The 15,227-nt window shown below is 39.3% G+C and overlaps 1 protein-coding gene across 28 annotated transcripts in view; it reads left to right on the forward strand.

Annotated features, from left to right (window-relative positions):
- The window catches only part of CREM (cAMP responsive element modulator), a 96,630-nt gene extending 84,612 nt beyond the window's left edge, over positions 1-12,018 (forward strand). For 18 of the 28 annotated variants that reach the window (XM_023741952.1, XM_023741951.1, XM_023741954.1 and 15 more), the window contains one exon: positions 7,206-7,752. In XM_023741952.1, coding sequence (XP_023597720.1) covers positions 7,206-7,350 — 145 coding nt within the window. In that variant the 3' untranslated portion in view covers positions 7,351-7,752. Of the gene's footprint in view, positions 1-7,205 lie in introns of all 28 variants that reach the window. The other 10 variants (XM_004387852.2, XM_023741960.1, XM_023741957.1 and 7 more) reach the window with 2 other exon arrangements.
- The last annotated feature ends 3,209 nt before the right edge of the window (positions 12,019-15,227 follow it).

Genomic DNA, 15,227 nt, shown 5'->3' on the forward strand with positions numbered 1-15,227 from the left:
AAAGTGGACTGCAGCAGCACTACAGCCCCTTTCTGGGACCTCCCTGAAGGACAGTGGTGAAGGGAAATCCTCTCAATGGGCAGAACTTCGAGCAGTGCACCTGGTTGTTCACTTTGCTTGGAAGGAGAAATGGCCAGATGTGCGATTATATACTGATTCATGGGCTGTGGCCAATGCTTGGCTGGATGATCAGGGACTTGGAAGGAACATGATTGGGAAATTGGAGACAAGGATTTATGGGGAAGAGGTATGTGGATAGACCTCTCCAAATGGGCCAAAGAAGTGAAGATATTTGTGTCTCATGTGAATGCTTACCAAAGGGTGACCTCAGCAGAGGATGATTTTAACAATCAAGTGGATAGGATGACGCATTCTGTGGAAACCACTCATCCTCTTTACCCAACTACTCCTGCCATTGCTCAATGGGCTCATGAACAAAGTGGCCGTGGTGGCAGGGATGGAGGTTATGCATGGGCCCAACAGCATGGACTTCAACTCACCAAGGCTGACATGGCCACAGCCTCTGCTGAGTGCCTAATCTGCCAGCAGCAGAGACCAACACTGAGTCCCCAATATGGCACCATCCCTCGAGGTGATCAGCCAGCAACCTGTTGGCAAGTTGATTACACTGGACCACTTCCATCATGGAAAGGGCAGCATTTTGTCCTTACTGGAATAGACACTTACTCTGGGTATGGATTTGCCTTCCCTGCACACAATGCTTCTGCCAAAACTACCATCCATGGGCTTACAGAATGCCTTATCCACCTTCATGGTATCCCACACAGCATTGCCTTATATCAAGGGACTCACTTCACAGCAAATGAAGTGCGGCAGTGGGCCCATGCTCATGGAGTTCACTGGTCTTACCATGCTCCCCATCATCCTGAAGCAGCTAGCTTGATAGAACGATGAAATGGCCTTCTAAAGACACAATTACGGCACCAGCTAGGTGGCAGTACCTTGCAGGGTTGGGGCAATGTTCTCCAGGAGGCTGTATATGCTTTAAACCAGCGTCCAATATATGGTGCTGTTTCTCCCATAGCCAGGATTCACGGGTCCAGGAAGCAAGGGGTAGAAATGGGAGTGGCATCACTCACTATTACCCCTAGTGACCCACTTGCAAGATTTTTGCTTCCTGTCCCCTCGACCTTATGCTCTTCAGGCCTAGAGGTCTTAGTTCCAAAGAGAGGAATGCTCCCACCTGGAGACACATCACTGATTCCATTGAACTGGAAGTTAAGAATACCACCTGGCCACTTTGGGCTCCTTATGCCTCTGGCTCAACAGGCAAAGAAGGGAGTTACCATACTGACTGGTGTGATTGATCCTGATTACCAAGAGGAAATCAAATTGATATTACATAATGGAGGTAAAGAAGAGTATGTCTGGAATGCTGGAGATTCCTTGGGGCATCTCTTAGTACTACCATGCCCTGTGATTAAAGTCAGTGGAAAACTACAGCTACCTAATTCTGACATGACTGCTAATGACACAGACCCTTCAGGAATGAAGGTTTGGGTCACCCCACCAGGCAAAGAACCACAACCAGCCGAGGTGCTTGCAGAGGGCAAAGGAAATACAGAATGGGTGGTGGAAGAAGGTAGTTCTAAATAACAGTTATGGCCATGTGACCAGTTGCAGAAACGGGGACTGTAATTATTACGAGTATTTGTACTTTGTAAGTGTGCATCAAATATTTTTGTTTCCTTCACTTATAAAATATAAGCTGTAAATGGGGCTAGTGCGTTTTCGATTGTATGTTAGTTGTATCATGTTAGGCGCAAGTATGACTTTCTCATTGTCTTTATTCAGAGATTATGTATGGTTTAAGGAGATGTGTACATGTGCCAAGTTGACAAGGGGTGGACTGTGATGATTAAGATTGTGTGTCAACTTGGCTGGGCCATGATTCTCCGTGTTTTAATGTAATCACTCCCATGATTGAATATACTGTGAGTAGCCAGTCAGATGAAAGGGAGTCTCCTTGGGGGTGTGGCCCACATCTGTATATAAGCAGACGTTCTGGCTTTTTGCTGTCTCTGGATCCTGCGGCTGCTTCCTGTTGTCTCATCTCCCGGTCTTGGGACTTGAGCTGTCAGCTTATCTGCCGAACCTGGGATTCGTCGATCTGCACAGCCTGTGAGTGGGAGCCCTGCTCTCTGACCTTCCAATCTTGGGCTTGCCAGCTTCTGCAGCTGTGTGACGTGGGAGAGGCCTCTACCCTGATCCACGGACTTGGGACGTTCTAGTCTCTACAATCGCGTGAGCTGTTTCCTTGATATAATCTCTGTATATATATTTATACAGTTTACTGATTTTGCTTCTCTAGAGAACCCAGCCTAAGACAGGTATTTATTTTGTGATATAGATGGTAAGTATAATTTTCTAGCTTCTTTATGAGCAAAATATCTTGAAGTGTGAGTCAAGCCTGTCTAAGTTTTTACATATAGTTTTCTTTTATCTGTTTTGCAACTTTGTTTTTTCTCTATTATACTAAAATGGTATTTGTTCTGATAATTTTTAGTAAAAATGCAAATACAAAAAAAGAATTAAAATTATTCATAGCCCCCCACCTAGAGATAACTGCTAATAACTATAGTGTATGTATTTCCAGTCTGTTTTCTCTCGTTCTTTCTTGTTCCATATCTATGTAATTTTATTTTTTTAAACAGCAGTATGCTATATTTGAAAATTCTGTTTTTAATTTAACTTGCATATTATTTCTTGGTTTAGTTGTTATTATAGAGAATAGAGCAAATTAATCTTATTTTCAAAAAGAACAGAATTGGTCTAAGTTTTATCAGCAGTCTTACCACCTTATTTCAAAATGTTGAATAATTTAATTGCAAGAAAATCAAAAATTTAAGATGGGATTGTGTGCTTTCTGTGATCAGGACCACCTGGTAGCAGTTAATTTGCTAGGTGGTGGTGGTAGCAGTTAATTTGCTAGGTGTTAGCAACCTAGTTAATCTAGAAATTGTGGCCTCTGAGCCCCTAAATTTCAGAAATGAGTGCTGATTTCATCACGGTCCTTTGTAACTGAATGTGAACGAGAAGTAGCTATATTCAGTTTACTTAAAAAAAAGAGAAAACCCGTTGCCGTTGAGTCGATTCTGACTCACAGCAACCCTGTAGGACAGAGTAGAACTGCCCCATAGGGTTTCCAGGGAGCACCTGATGTATTCGAACTGCCAACCTTTAGGTTAGCAGCTGAACTCTCAACCACTACGTCACCAAGGTTTCTGTTTACTAATAGATTTTTAAATGTCACAATTTGATACATTACAGGAATTTTTAAGTTGACTATAGTACCCAAGCTTATCCAGATATCACAAATCACTTGATGGAGTTTTGTACACTGGAGAACTCAACAAATGACCAGAAATAGGATCATTAAGATATACACATCTTTATCAGCAGTGTTTCTGGGTTCACTGAGTTGTGCTAGAGTCATACTTTTCATCGTTAGTATTGTGCTCAGAAGTCCTGAAGGGCTGAATAGGTGGGGCTCACACAATGTCCTAGTTGTTTTATACAAATATTGATACCAAAGTTTGAATGGGGGAATATGGATACTTTAAAATTTTACTTTCAGAGATTTCAGCAGCTATGAATATGATTGCCTTTCTGGTCATAGAATGTACATTGTGAATTCCAGTTTAGAAATATAAAGTACGACAGTAATGCAAACTGTAAAATTGTTGATTGATGTCTTATTTTCCCAAAGAAAATAAGAAGGAAGAACTTGGAATCAGCTTTCTTATTTCCCTTTTGGTATTATTCTCTACTTTTATTTTTAGATTTCAAAATTTTGTCAGTAGAACTACCAGAATGGAATATAGTCATGCGTCACTTAACGTCCATGATACGTTCTGTGAAACAGGACGTTATGTGACTTGGACATTGTGCAAGCACTGTGTCAGATCAGGCCCTGCAGGCTGCTGTCCCACTGCCCAGAGTGGCCTGGAGGGTGGGGCCCATGAAACATCAGGGTGTGGAGACCACAGGGCCCAGGAGTGGTCAACACAGGTCATGCACAACCAAACACTCTGGCTTTCCAAAGGGACCAGAAAAGTTTCCTTTTGTGTTGTGTTTGGTCCTGTTCTCCAAGATACATCCTGTTCTCCGATCAGGATTTCTAAACTCTATTATAACCTTATGGGACCATGGACGTATATGCGGTCGGACGTTGCCTGAACGGACGTTATGTGGCACATAACTGTAGATAAAATATTAGGCAATGAGCTCCTATAAACTTCCCACACAACTACCTACACATATATATGAGGCCTTCTTCAGAAAAAAAAATGATAAAATTGTGGGTTTTTAAAAAATAATTAACTACTAATAACTTTATGAATAGCAATTTTTTTTGAGCTACAAATAACCAAAAACCTGGAAGGTGCAGGCTTACACGTGTAGGTGGTTTTTTGGTCATAGCAGGTCCAGCAGTAGGTGCAGCCAGAACAAAGCCTATAGTGTCATCAAGGATCCAGGCTCCTCCTTTCTGCTCTGTCATCTTCAGCATGTGCCATTCATTCCTGTGATCACAACATGGCTGCCACATCTCCAGACATTCCATCAGACAGGAAGAGGGTGAAAGACTAGAGCTAAAAGTTGCCACTGGCTGAGTCTGGCCCTTCTGAAAACCATTCCTAGAGGATCCATTCTGCACCTTTCACCTACATTTCATTTGGCTAGAACTAGGTCTCTAGTCCCTTGGGATTCTGAGGTTTATTTTACCTTTCCAATATCGATTTCAGAACAAGGCAAACGAAAAGTAGATTGTAAATGGCTATTAGGTTGCCGAATATCTGTTGAGCAATTAGCATATGTAAGTTTTTAGTGCTTTATTTCTACTGTTCCTTTAACCCTTGTGAGAATAGATCCTGTTATTAGCCTCACTTTACAGGTAAGAAACTGAGGTTCAGAAAGTTTAAGGAATCAGTTGGTTAAGATCACACAGCCCAAACCAGACAGAGCTAGGTACACAATCAAGCAGTCTTTATTCAGAACCTGACCACTACGCTAACACTAAGGTCACCCCCAAACAGGCCTCCACGTAAACTTCAGATTTAACTTCGTGACAAGTGTCTAGGTTTTTCTTATTAATGCAAAAAGCCTCTTAAACACTCTTTTTATTCGTTGGCTGGCATTTACAATCGATATTTAATTATATTCTCACCAATCCAGTGGCAGTTTTTATTTCTTTACAGCCTTCTCAACTTTTCCTCCTTGCCACATACTTTGTCTCCATGCTGAGAATATATCCAGGCAAACCCTAGGCCCGAAAATTGAGCTAACTATTAATAGAAGAAACAGGTGTTTTCCATAGCTGAGCAGTATTTAGGAATGTACCACCTAGTGGTATGATCATTTAAATCTTTGTGCCTACAACATTTTGACCCTAGTAACACGCATGTACACACACAAATGTGTAAAATAAGAATTATGGATATTTACGAGAAACATCTGAGTAAATAAAATTTTAAAAATTAAACATCTCACAACACCATTATTAGGTATTTAAAACTTCATTTAACGGTAACCTGTTTTGTAAAATGCCTATCTTCCTTCTATATCTAGAATTTATTATGATGATTAATCATGAAAACTTTGATATTCATAAATGAATGTTGTTTCCTTTGTAGAAGAAAATTTATTATCTTCCCAAACTGGCAAAGCATAAATGTGCTTGGATTTATCCTTAACTTTTCCCTGTGCATCACGTAGATTAATCATTATTTTTATTAGATTCAATTATTCACTTTTACATTTTTTTATTAGCCAGTTGAAAAGTTTGAAAACTTTGTGAGTTCACAGGGTAAATTTATTGTTCTTGGCTAGGAACTGCAGGGGTTAATCTTTCCTGCAGTTCATTGGGATTTCAAGGTCTCTTTTCTGCTGACTGTTGCTTCTCATAGAGAAAACATGGATATCCAGTTGTTAACGGGAGTCAATTATCCTAAAAATAAAAGAATTGGCCAAATCTGTTGTATGCGTCACATTCGGTTCAGGAGTACAGCAGCGCTAATTGGCATTATAGCAACTGGTTACTGTAGACACTCAGTACTATTTTTGTTAAAGTATATTTGAATTATAACATCTGTTTCAGTGTGGGCTTTTTTGATGGATTTAGTTAGTGACGGGTACCAATGCACTCCCAGAGCAATTGAATATCCCAAAGTAAAGTTGTCATCAGGAGGTTTATTTTAATAGAAGAGTTAAATGAAGTAGTCACCACCCTCCTCTCCCTCAAAAAAAGGAGCAAGAGAAAATGTTGGCTATCTTCATTGTTGTTTTGGTGGGGTTATACATGAAAATTACTAACTCATCTTATCCATTTATTTGTGTTTGTTGCTTTGGCTGCTGGTCTGTTCTTTATTTTGGGCATGCTTACAGTGCTTTAAAATTTAATGTGTTGGTTATTGAATGCGTGTGATTAGAGAACAGTCTTGAAGTACACTTTTGAGTTAGTCAATAACTTCCTTTTCATTATTTTAATCATGGTGTTCTCACAGTCCTGGGTTTAAATTGTCTGAATTGCTGTGTTGTATTGCGTGCGTGCCTGCCTTCTTTTTCTTCTTCAGTTCAGAACCAGTGTCCATTTCATTTTGGCCTATGAAAAGTTGCATTTCTTTGTTGCTCGTTATCTTTATACATGTTGTATTTTCTAGCTAGTAAACTGTTTCTTGTAGTCATGGTGAATCTTATTGGTTTTACTGAGATTTAAATCTGAAGAACAAAAATCTCCAATATTGACATTTAAGCTTTCTGAGGATTAAGTCTTCTAATCATTTTTTCATCAAATAAAGTTGAACTCATTGCAATGGAATATGAGGCTTTTGATAGACAAAGAAAATTGAAAGGATCTGTAAATGTTTTTGTAGACATTCCATTTGGGGAAGTGGTCCTGTTTTGGATTACTGAAAACAATTCATTGATCTGGCCATTGTTATCATGGAACATGTGCCCTAAGAAAATGCCATTTGAGATGAATGCAGGGCAAACTGATTGTGCTCTCAAGTTGTTCCTGTTGTCTTACAAAAAGGCATGTGCTTGGTTACATTTGTTGAGTGGTTTTGTACAAACCTCACGTACGATTGATTGGCTGTTGAGTTTGGGGGGCAGAAGTTCATTGAACCACTCTGGATTGTGCTGGGTGGTTGTTCCTGTAGTCATTTGCCTTGTGTTGGTTCCAGGGAAGCTGCCCGGGAGTGTCGCAGGAAGAAGAAAGAATATGTCAAATGTCTTGAAAATCGTGTGGCTGTGCTTGAAAACCAAAACAAGACTCTCATTGAGGAACTCAAGGCCCTCAAAGATCTTTATTGCCATAAAGCAGAGTAACTGCCTTTGGCTTGGACCTTGTTTACTGTGAACTCTAATCAAGGCAGGAGATGCAGTAATTCTACTAATTGCTATGTGGACTGTGGAAGGGACACTTATTACCCTTAAGAATCCTGTTTAGCTTAGCGTTTGAAATTGAATTGGGAACGTTGTTCCAAGATTTGGAATGTAACCATGATCACATTTACTGAGCTTACTTCAATCTGTTTGTCAATAGCAGCACAAAATATTTTGTTTGCCCTTTTGCTTCTGCTTTTTTCAGGGAAGCTGCGAAAGAATGTCGACGTCGAAAGAAAGAATATGTAAAATGTCTGGAGAGTCGCGTTGCAGTGCTGGAAGTTCAGAACAAGAAGCTTATAGAGGAACTTGAAACCTTGAAAGACATTTGCTCTCCCAAAACAGATTAGTAGAAATATTTAACTATGAACTGATTACAAATGTACAGTTGCTTTTGAAGGCAATACAATATATAGCCGACAAGAATTATGGCTTTTTTCCTTTGTATCATTCATCTTGTTCTCTAATCTCTAACATTCCTAAAATGCTTCACTGTACTTAGTTCACTCTTAGCTGTAACTTCAATTTTTTTAAAAGAGACAAACTGTAAAAAAAAAAAAAAAAAGTATGTAACAAATTCTTAAAATGCACTATTTGTAAGACTTGTTCCAATGCCACATATTTGCAGTTCCCAATCTCTGTGTCATGAATAGTGTCCTATGCAATAAAACTTTTTGCAGGTCTTTAAAAATCATTTTAGGGAAGGATAATCAAAGATAATGCATCCAGCAGTACAATAAAAGTAAACCACAAAAAAAAAAAAAAAAAAAAAAAACCCTCAGGAAAGAAAAGAAAGTATATCCAATGACATACCTATATAAGAATAATATCCTGTAAACAAATTTATGGCATTTGCAGATTTTTATATTGGTCGCTTTGTAAAGAAAATATTGTATTGCTGTCCTCGAATGCCATAGTTGAAGAGAATTTTTAATAGAACCATGTTGGTTGCACTTTGTAGTGTTTGGTGCTCATTTAAATATCTGAACATTTACTCAGTTTTTACTCTATTGTGTAATATAAAAGGTCTTGCAGAAGTTCTTAGTGTTGGTTTGATATTCCCTAATGAAACTTTAACTTTTTAATATCTGGAATGAGTCCAAAGCTTATTAGAATTGTATTTACATACCTTTGGGGGTAAGAGCCAATTCCCATACTGGGTCACAATCTTGCCCAATGCTGTTTCTGCTGCCACTGTGTCAAGAGCTTGTCACGTGGAAGAGAACTGTGATTAGGAGAGACGCAGCTGTGTGTTAAGGATGAGGTCTTTCTACAGATGGTCTGGAGGTGTCCTGCTGATGGTCCTCTGTTTTGAGATTTAGCTACCAACCATAGGAGTTTTAAAGTAAAAACAACAACCACCCAAGATTTCACTTTTCATTTCCAAACAGCTTGAAGTCCATATTAGACTGAATGTTCCTGTGTCAGTACATTCAGAGAAGTTCATTACACCAGACAGAGGCATTACTCCTGGTATCCACGTTGCATCCTATTTTGATCATAATAACTTCAAGGTGTAAGCCCAAAGCCCTGACCATATAATGCTATGCTATTCCTTACTCACTCATGAAACCTTTATTGAATGCCTACTGTGTGCTAGACTCTGCTATATTTTCTACCATAGATAGCGATTTGTTAAGGATGTCCGCCTACCCTACCAATCTCAAGAGTGGAACTAGTTAACGTCTTATAACCCATTGCCGTTGAGTCAATGCCAATTCAAATGTGACCCTGTAGGTTGGAGTAGTACTGTCCTATAGGGTTTCCAAGGCTGTAAGCTTCACGGAAGCAGACTGCCACATCTTTCTTCTGCAAAGCCGCTGGTAGGTTCAAACCCCCAACCTTTTGTTTAGCAGCTGAGCGCTTAACCACTGCACCACCAGGGCTTCTTAACATGTTATAAGGAGGTATAAAGACAGGAGCCATTTGTATTGCATCCAACTACTGCTCCCCGTATTGTTATAGTTCTTTCACTGATCTATTACGCTCGGAAGGTAGGGCATTCCACTTTTGCCTTCTTTAGAAATACTTATTCAGAGTCTGAGCTCTGAATTTCTTTTATCTTTTTGTCTTTTCATCTACAGAGAATAAGATGAGGAAAGAAGACAGGGGCGAACAAGAGGAAAGGAAAAGCCCAAGTTTCTGATGAAGGAAAACAGCACTTTGCACACATTCATTCACTTGTTCATTCAGTCACTGTAAATTAAGTGCCTACTGTGTGCTCACAGCAGTAGTCACTGACAGAGAGATACAAAAATCGGCAGAACAAGATGGAAAAATTGGAGGCAGTAAATACTATATGCTAGTGCTAGAAAAGGATGTAGGCAGGGATTAATATAAGAAACTGTTCTTGTAGGAGGTGGACTTTGACTTGGGCCTTGAAGTGATTGATTGTGCTGGGGAGGATGGTATTCCAGACAGATTATAGAACATGCTCCAAAGAAGCATGAATTTGTGGGGGAGGAAAAGTTTGTACTCACATAAGAGTTGGTTTAGTTTTTAAATTGCGTGTATACTATATAAAACAGGTTATATTATTTCAGCGTAAGGGGATTTCATCAGATTACTTGGGGCCACAAGTAACAGAAATCTCTCTGCCCCCAATGCATTAAATGATAAGGACATCTTACAAAACAAGTCCAGAGGTGGGAAGTCCCAGGGTTGTTTAATTTAGTGACTTAACAATGTCACCATGATCGGATTCTTCCTATCCAGTCTGCTCTCCATTTAGGTTGATTCCCCCTACTCCTAATATTTCTGCCACAGTTCCAGGCACCAGAGATGCAAAAGGAACACTACTTTCTTTTGTGCTGTTTTAAGAGCAAGGAAAGTTTGCACAAAAGCCTGTCAGCAGTAGATTCTCTCTCATGTCTCCCTAGCCAGATTTTCATCATTATCCTATTCCTTAACCAATCACTGGCAAGGAGAATGCAATTAAAAGCTTTGGGTCACTAATGAAGATTCAATCCCAGGGCTCTAAGCTTCTGTGAAACACATGGCTGCTCAGTGTTGAATAAAATTGGGTCCTTTTAGCAAGGAAGAATGTTGTGTAGGCAACTGGCAATGTCTGCCATCAGGATGAAGAGCAAGCATGTAGACTCTCCAGGGAGTTAGGAACAGTTTGTGAAAGAGTTGAGCCAAGCCTTCAAAAGTGCACGAGTAACCAGTTGCCATTGAGTCGATTCTGATTCATGGTGACCCGATGCGTGTCAGAGTAAAACTCTGCTACATAGGGTTTTCAGTGGCTGATTTTTCAAATCAGATTGCCAGGCCTATCTTCTGAGGCACCTCTGGGTGGATTCTAACCACCAACCTTTCCGTTAGCAGCTGAGCACATTAACTGTTTGCACCACTCTGAGGCTCCCAAAGACGCACAGAAACTTATTTTTGTTCATCTAATTTGTCCCTGGAACCTAAGCTTTTGCTACCAAAATAGCATGATTTGATAGTGCTCCATTCAGTCTTTCAGCAGATACGACCTGCAAGCCCTTACTGAACAGAGGAAAACAGTAAGTTGAAAGTTTTACATGAACGTTGTACTTCCTCTACATCAGTGTTGCATAGAACCCAGAGCTGTCACTGCATTTGTGTCTTTTTTATGCTAAAAGTTTCAGGATCTGGATGGTTGGATATAGAAATTACTGATCCTAGATCATGGGATTACACTACCTTGTCATATTTAACTAGGTGCTTCATGATGCTAAATTATAAAGATGTATTTAAGTGTATCTGAGCATGATGCTTGCCTGTAACTGATGACATTTAAGCATCAGCATATTTTGGGTGACCAGCAACTGTTTTATAGGCTGATGCCTCTTTCTTTGCTCAAGCACACTTTTTAGTTTTCTTCACATACTCTTCTTATGTTCAGTCCATGTTGTTTCCTATGTGCCTAAAGTACACCTTTTAAAAGTACAATGATGACCTGTTAAACCAACATACTTTGCCCAGTCTGCAGCCCAAAAGGAAGTGTTTTGGATCCGTGTGAGGCAAGCAGAGCTGTAGCCAGTTGACGGCTGTCGTTAGTTGCCGTTGAGTTGGCACCGACTCAGGTGACTAGCCATGACATGATGACTTTGATACTGTTTTCTCACCGAGCATGTTTTTCAGAAACTTAAATATGCTTAATCTGGTTTAAGGTCATACTATACTACAGACCTATTCTGAGCTACTCAAGCATGGTATATTTTAATTTTTATAGTATGTATGAAGCTCTTTTCTATATAAATCTGTTTTCTCATATATACATTTTATATTTATACATTTTAGAATTTTAATGTATGGTTAACACAAAGCATTTTGAACACATTGTTTGTTCCTTACAGATCCCCTCTGCCATGGTGTGCTGTATGGTAGCTTATTTATCATGAGATTTAAGATGTTTCTTTTCAGGGCAGTTCTCTTCACAATGCCCAGCACTTACATGTAATTTCACGAGGGGTGGAAAATAATGAATAAAAGGAGAAATCTAACCCTGTGCTTTGGTATACTAGACTGCACTTCCTCGAATAAAATGCATTCCTTGTTATTTCTAAGTCAATCTTAATTTTCAAAAGGAAGCAGTTTGGGGGAGTTTTTTTTCTTTATTAAAAATAATTAAAAAAAAAAAAAAGAAAGGTTGAGCCAGGACAGGTTATTGAACTACATACACGCGTGTGCACACACACGTACCACACATACGTACACACACACACTTTGACTTCTGTGCTTCTTTCCTTTAATCATGACTTCACCTTCCGTGGGCACTAACTTATTGGCAAGATTTGGAAATAGACTTAGAGGTGAAACCCTGCTCCTTATCTACAATAGGAATTCCTTTGGGTCCTTTGTGCAGAAACCAGTCAAAACCTGAATAATCTTGCACCAAAATTATTTTCCCTTCCTCCCTCCTGCCCTCCCTCGGCTTCTACCAGTGGCCTTCCAGTTGCAGAACAAAAGGCTAAAACAGCCCACAAGGCCACAGAGCCACTCTAAAGCCACAGAGAGCTTGCTGATGGGAAGCCTTTCAGCTCCCCAACTCTCAACGCTTTTTAAAATATAAATTGTATCTTTTTCCTTTTTAAAAAATTAACTTGTTGAAGAATATATGTAAGTAAGACATACAGTTCAAACTTTTAAAGATACAAACGGTATGTACTGAAAAGTAAATCTCCCATCTCTGAACCCAAGCCACCCAGTCCCCCTCCAAACTGTTACCAGTTTCTTTACCTGTTCCCTTATTGTCACATCCTCAAGGCTGTGCCATGTGGAACCTCTGGAAAGAGACATAGGGAGCCAGCATGTGCATTCATGCCCTTAAGTCAACGAGATTGCATTAGTAACAGTAAGTAGTCTAGAAAGAGCAGAGACAGCTTGCTGGGACCACAGGTTGTAGTAACACTGATTTTATCAGTACCTTCACAGACTTTTTTCAGTTATGTGGAATTATGCACTGAATTATGTGAATGCTATCATCATACAATTGTGGTAATAAAAAAAAAATAGCTACCATTTACTGAGGGTTTACTCTTTGCTAGGCACAAGATATATGCTATGTGGGGCTTTTCACATTTGAAATTCTTGCTAATCTGCCCAAGGTCACACGGCTGTTGGAGCTCAGGACCCAGAGCAGGCCCCGGGCAGCACACAGTGCCCCTGTCCTGGCGGCTCTCTCTGGCCTGAGTGCAGAAGCAGGAAGTTAACTAGAGAAGTGCTCACTGGCAATGGCCCAAGTAGGTAGTGGCTGCTGAGAGACAGTTCTGTGGTTCCATAAGGTTAGATTTAGGAATACCCAAACCTTTCCTGTTCTGAGGTAAAAAAGCATGTATTATTTTCTCTCTAGTTTTTAAAATCTCTGATGGGCTTCAGGAGAAAATGACTATACAGTTTAAGAACTAGCTATTGAAATATCAAAGCTACAGTTGTATATATTGAAATAGCATCGTAAAGATTTTTAAAAGAGGTCTTACAGGCATAATTTACTCCTTTAATTTTATAGACAAGGAAACCAAATTTCAGATTGATTTACTAACCTAAATATTCACAGTTACTGGCAATGGAGAGAAATACTCAGATCTCTTAACTAGCGTACTAGTAATCTTTGTGTTACTTTAATGCCTCTATTTTTCTATGAACTGGATTTTCAACCAGCTTTTGTCCCTGTGGTCTGAATAGATGGAAAAACCCTGGAAGGAAAAACTCACTATACAAAACTCCAGCTGGTCTCCATGAGACAATTGGAGGACATCGGAACTCTGCCAGATTCATCTCGGCCTCACCACTTTGCAAAGGATATTTGACATGTGGCAAAATAATTTTCTAGAATCAGTGGCTTTTAACAAGGCTTATGATAGGTCTTGCTTTTCATCTTTGGCAAGCTCAGGCCTCTGATACCGATCTGGGAAGCACTGACTTATGGCAGACGAGCATCAGGCTTGACCCCAATGGATTTTTAAATTTTTCCCTTTTAAAGCACAGTAAGTATTGGTACACTTTTGAGGAGGTAAATAGCCTGAATAAGGAGGATCTTAATGGAAATGGTTTTTTAGGTAGAGGATAATATGAGTGTGCCCATACGTTTTATTCCATTGGGCATTCTACAGATCTAGAATTTTAATTCACCAGGACTGGGTATTTCTATTGCTAACAAGTTCCACATGTGTTGGGGTTGGGTCTTACCAATTTTTCACCTACGGCATGGGTGCTCTGGGATGGCTAGACCTAGCCAGCATTTACTGAGCGCAGAAAACTGTGTTTACTGTCACATCCACAGCCCTGAACAATATATGTGCTGTTTCTACAATTCCTTCTTTTCTCTGAAACATTTTTAGTCTACAAAAACTTAATTGACTGGTTGGTATTTCTTTTCTGCCATGGCCTCTCTGAGTATATGCCAAAGCCCCAGACTATGGGAGCAAAGCCATTTTCTCTGCTCTAGTGAATTATGTTCACTGTAACTCTGGGGAGTTCTAGGGTAAAGAATTATGGCAGGAGGGGGGCAATAATTTGACAAGATTTGGAAATCTGATGACTATAGATTTGTCTCCAAGAGTATATACAGGAGGTACACAGTTACTTGCAAACAGAATGAGCTATTTGATACAGGAAACTTACAAATCATATTCTTAGCAAATAAGTGACTTTACAATGAATCAAACTTTTCTTGGTAAAGTGCCAATTTTACTTTTAATTGCTTATAATTGGTTATTTTAGATGGCTAGAGTACAGTGGAAAATAAGACCAAGGCAACGAGTTTTGCTCATGATACTGCCTGTGGTATCAGTTGTGGTCATGGATGGCGTTTTAGTTCTTTTTATCTTAACCCGTTATCAGACTGTTGGCCTCAATGCGGATCGGTTGAGCACGATAATATCACTAGACGTTATAGACAATACTGAGAAAATAAATGTTTAATTCACTGTGGGAGAACAGTGGTATTTTCATATTTTCAAACATATACTATATCCTGTTGCTTAGGAGATGCTGAGATCAGGATTTGTCTTCTTGCTGTCCTAGCTTGAAAGATCAACAAAATGTGATTGGAGATTAAGGCATTGATGGCATTTGGTGATTACTTAGAGGTCAGATCAGTGAAACAATAATGATAATTAGGATATATGCCTATGAACAACTGATAAAATTGTGAACACTAAGAATATTAGAAATTCCAAATTTTAGAATATTAGTACATTTCAATATTTTATTTAAAAATAAGCATGCACACATACATCTTCAGTCAGCAAGATTTTTTTTAATTTTATTGCAGTAAAATATGTATATAACAAAGCATTTGCCATTTTAACATTTTTAAGTGTACAGTTCAGTGACATTATGTTCCGTAT

This window comes from Trichechus manatus, unplaced genomic scaffold (assembly GCF_000243295.1).
Source record: "Trichechus manatus latirostris isolate Lorelei unplaced genomic scaffold, TriManLat1.0 scaffold00195, whole genome shotgun sequence".
Taxonomy (NCBI): domain Eukaryota; kingdom Metazoa; phylum Chordata; class Mammalia; order Sirenia; family Trichechidae; genus Trichechus; species Trichechus manatus.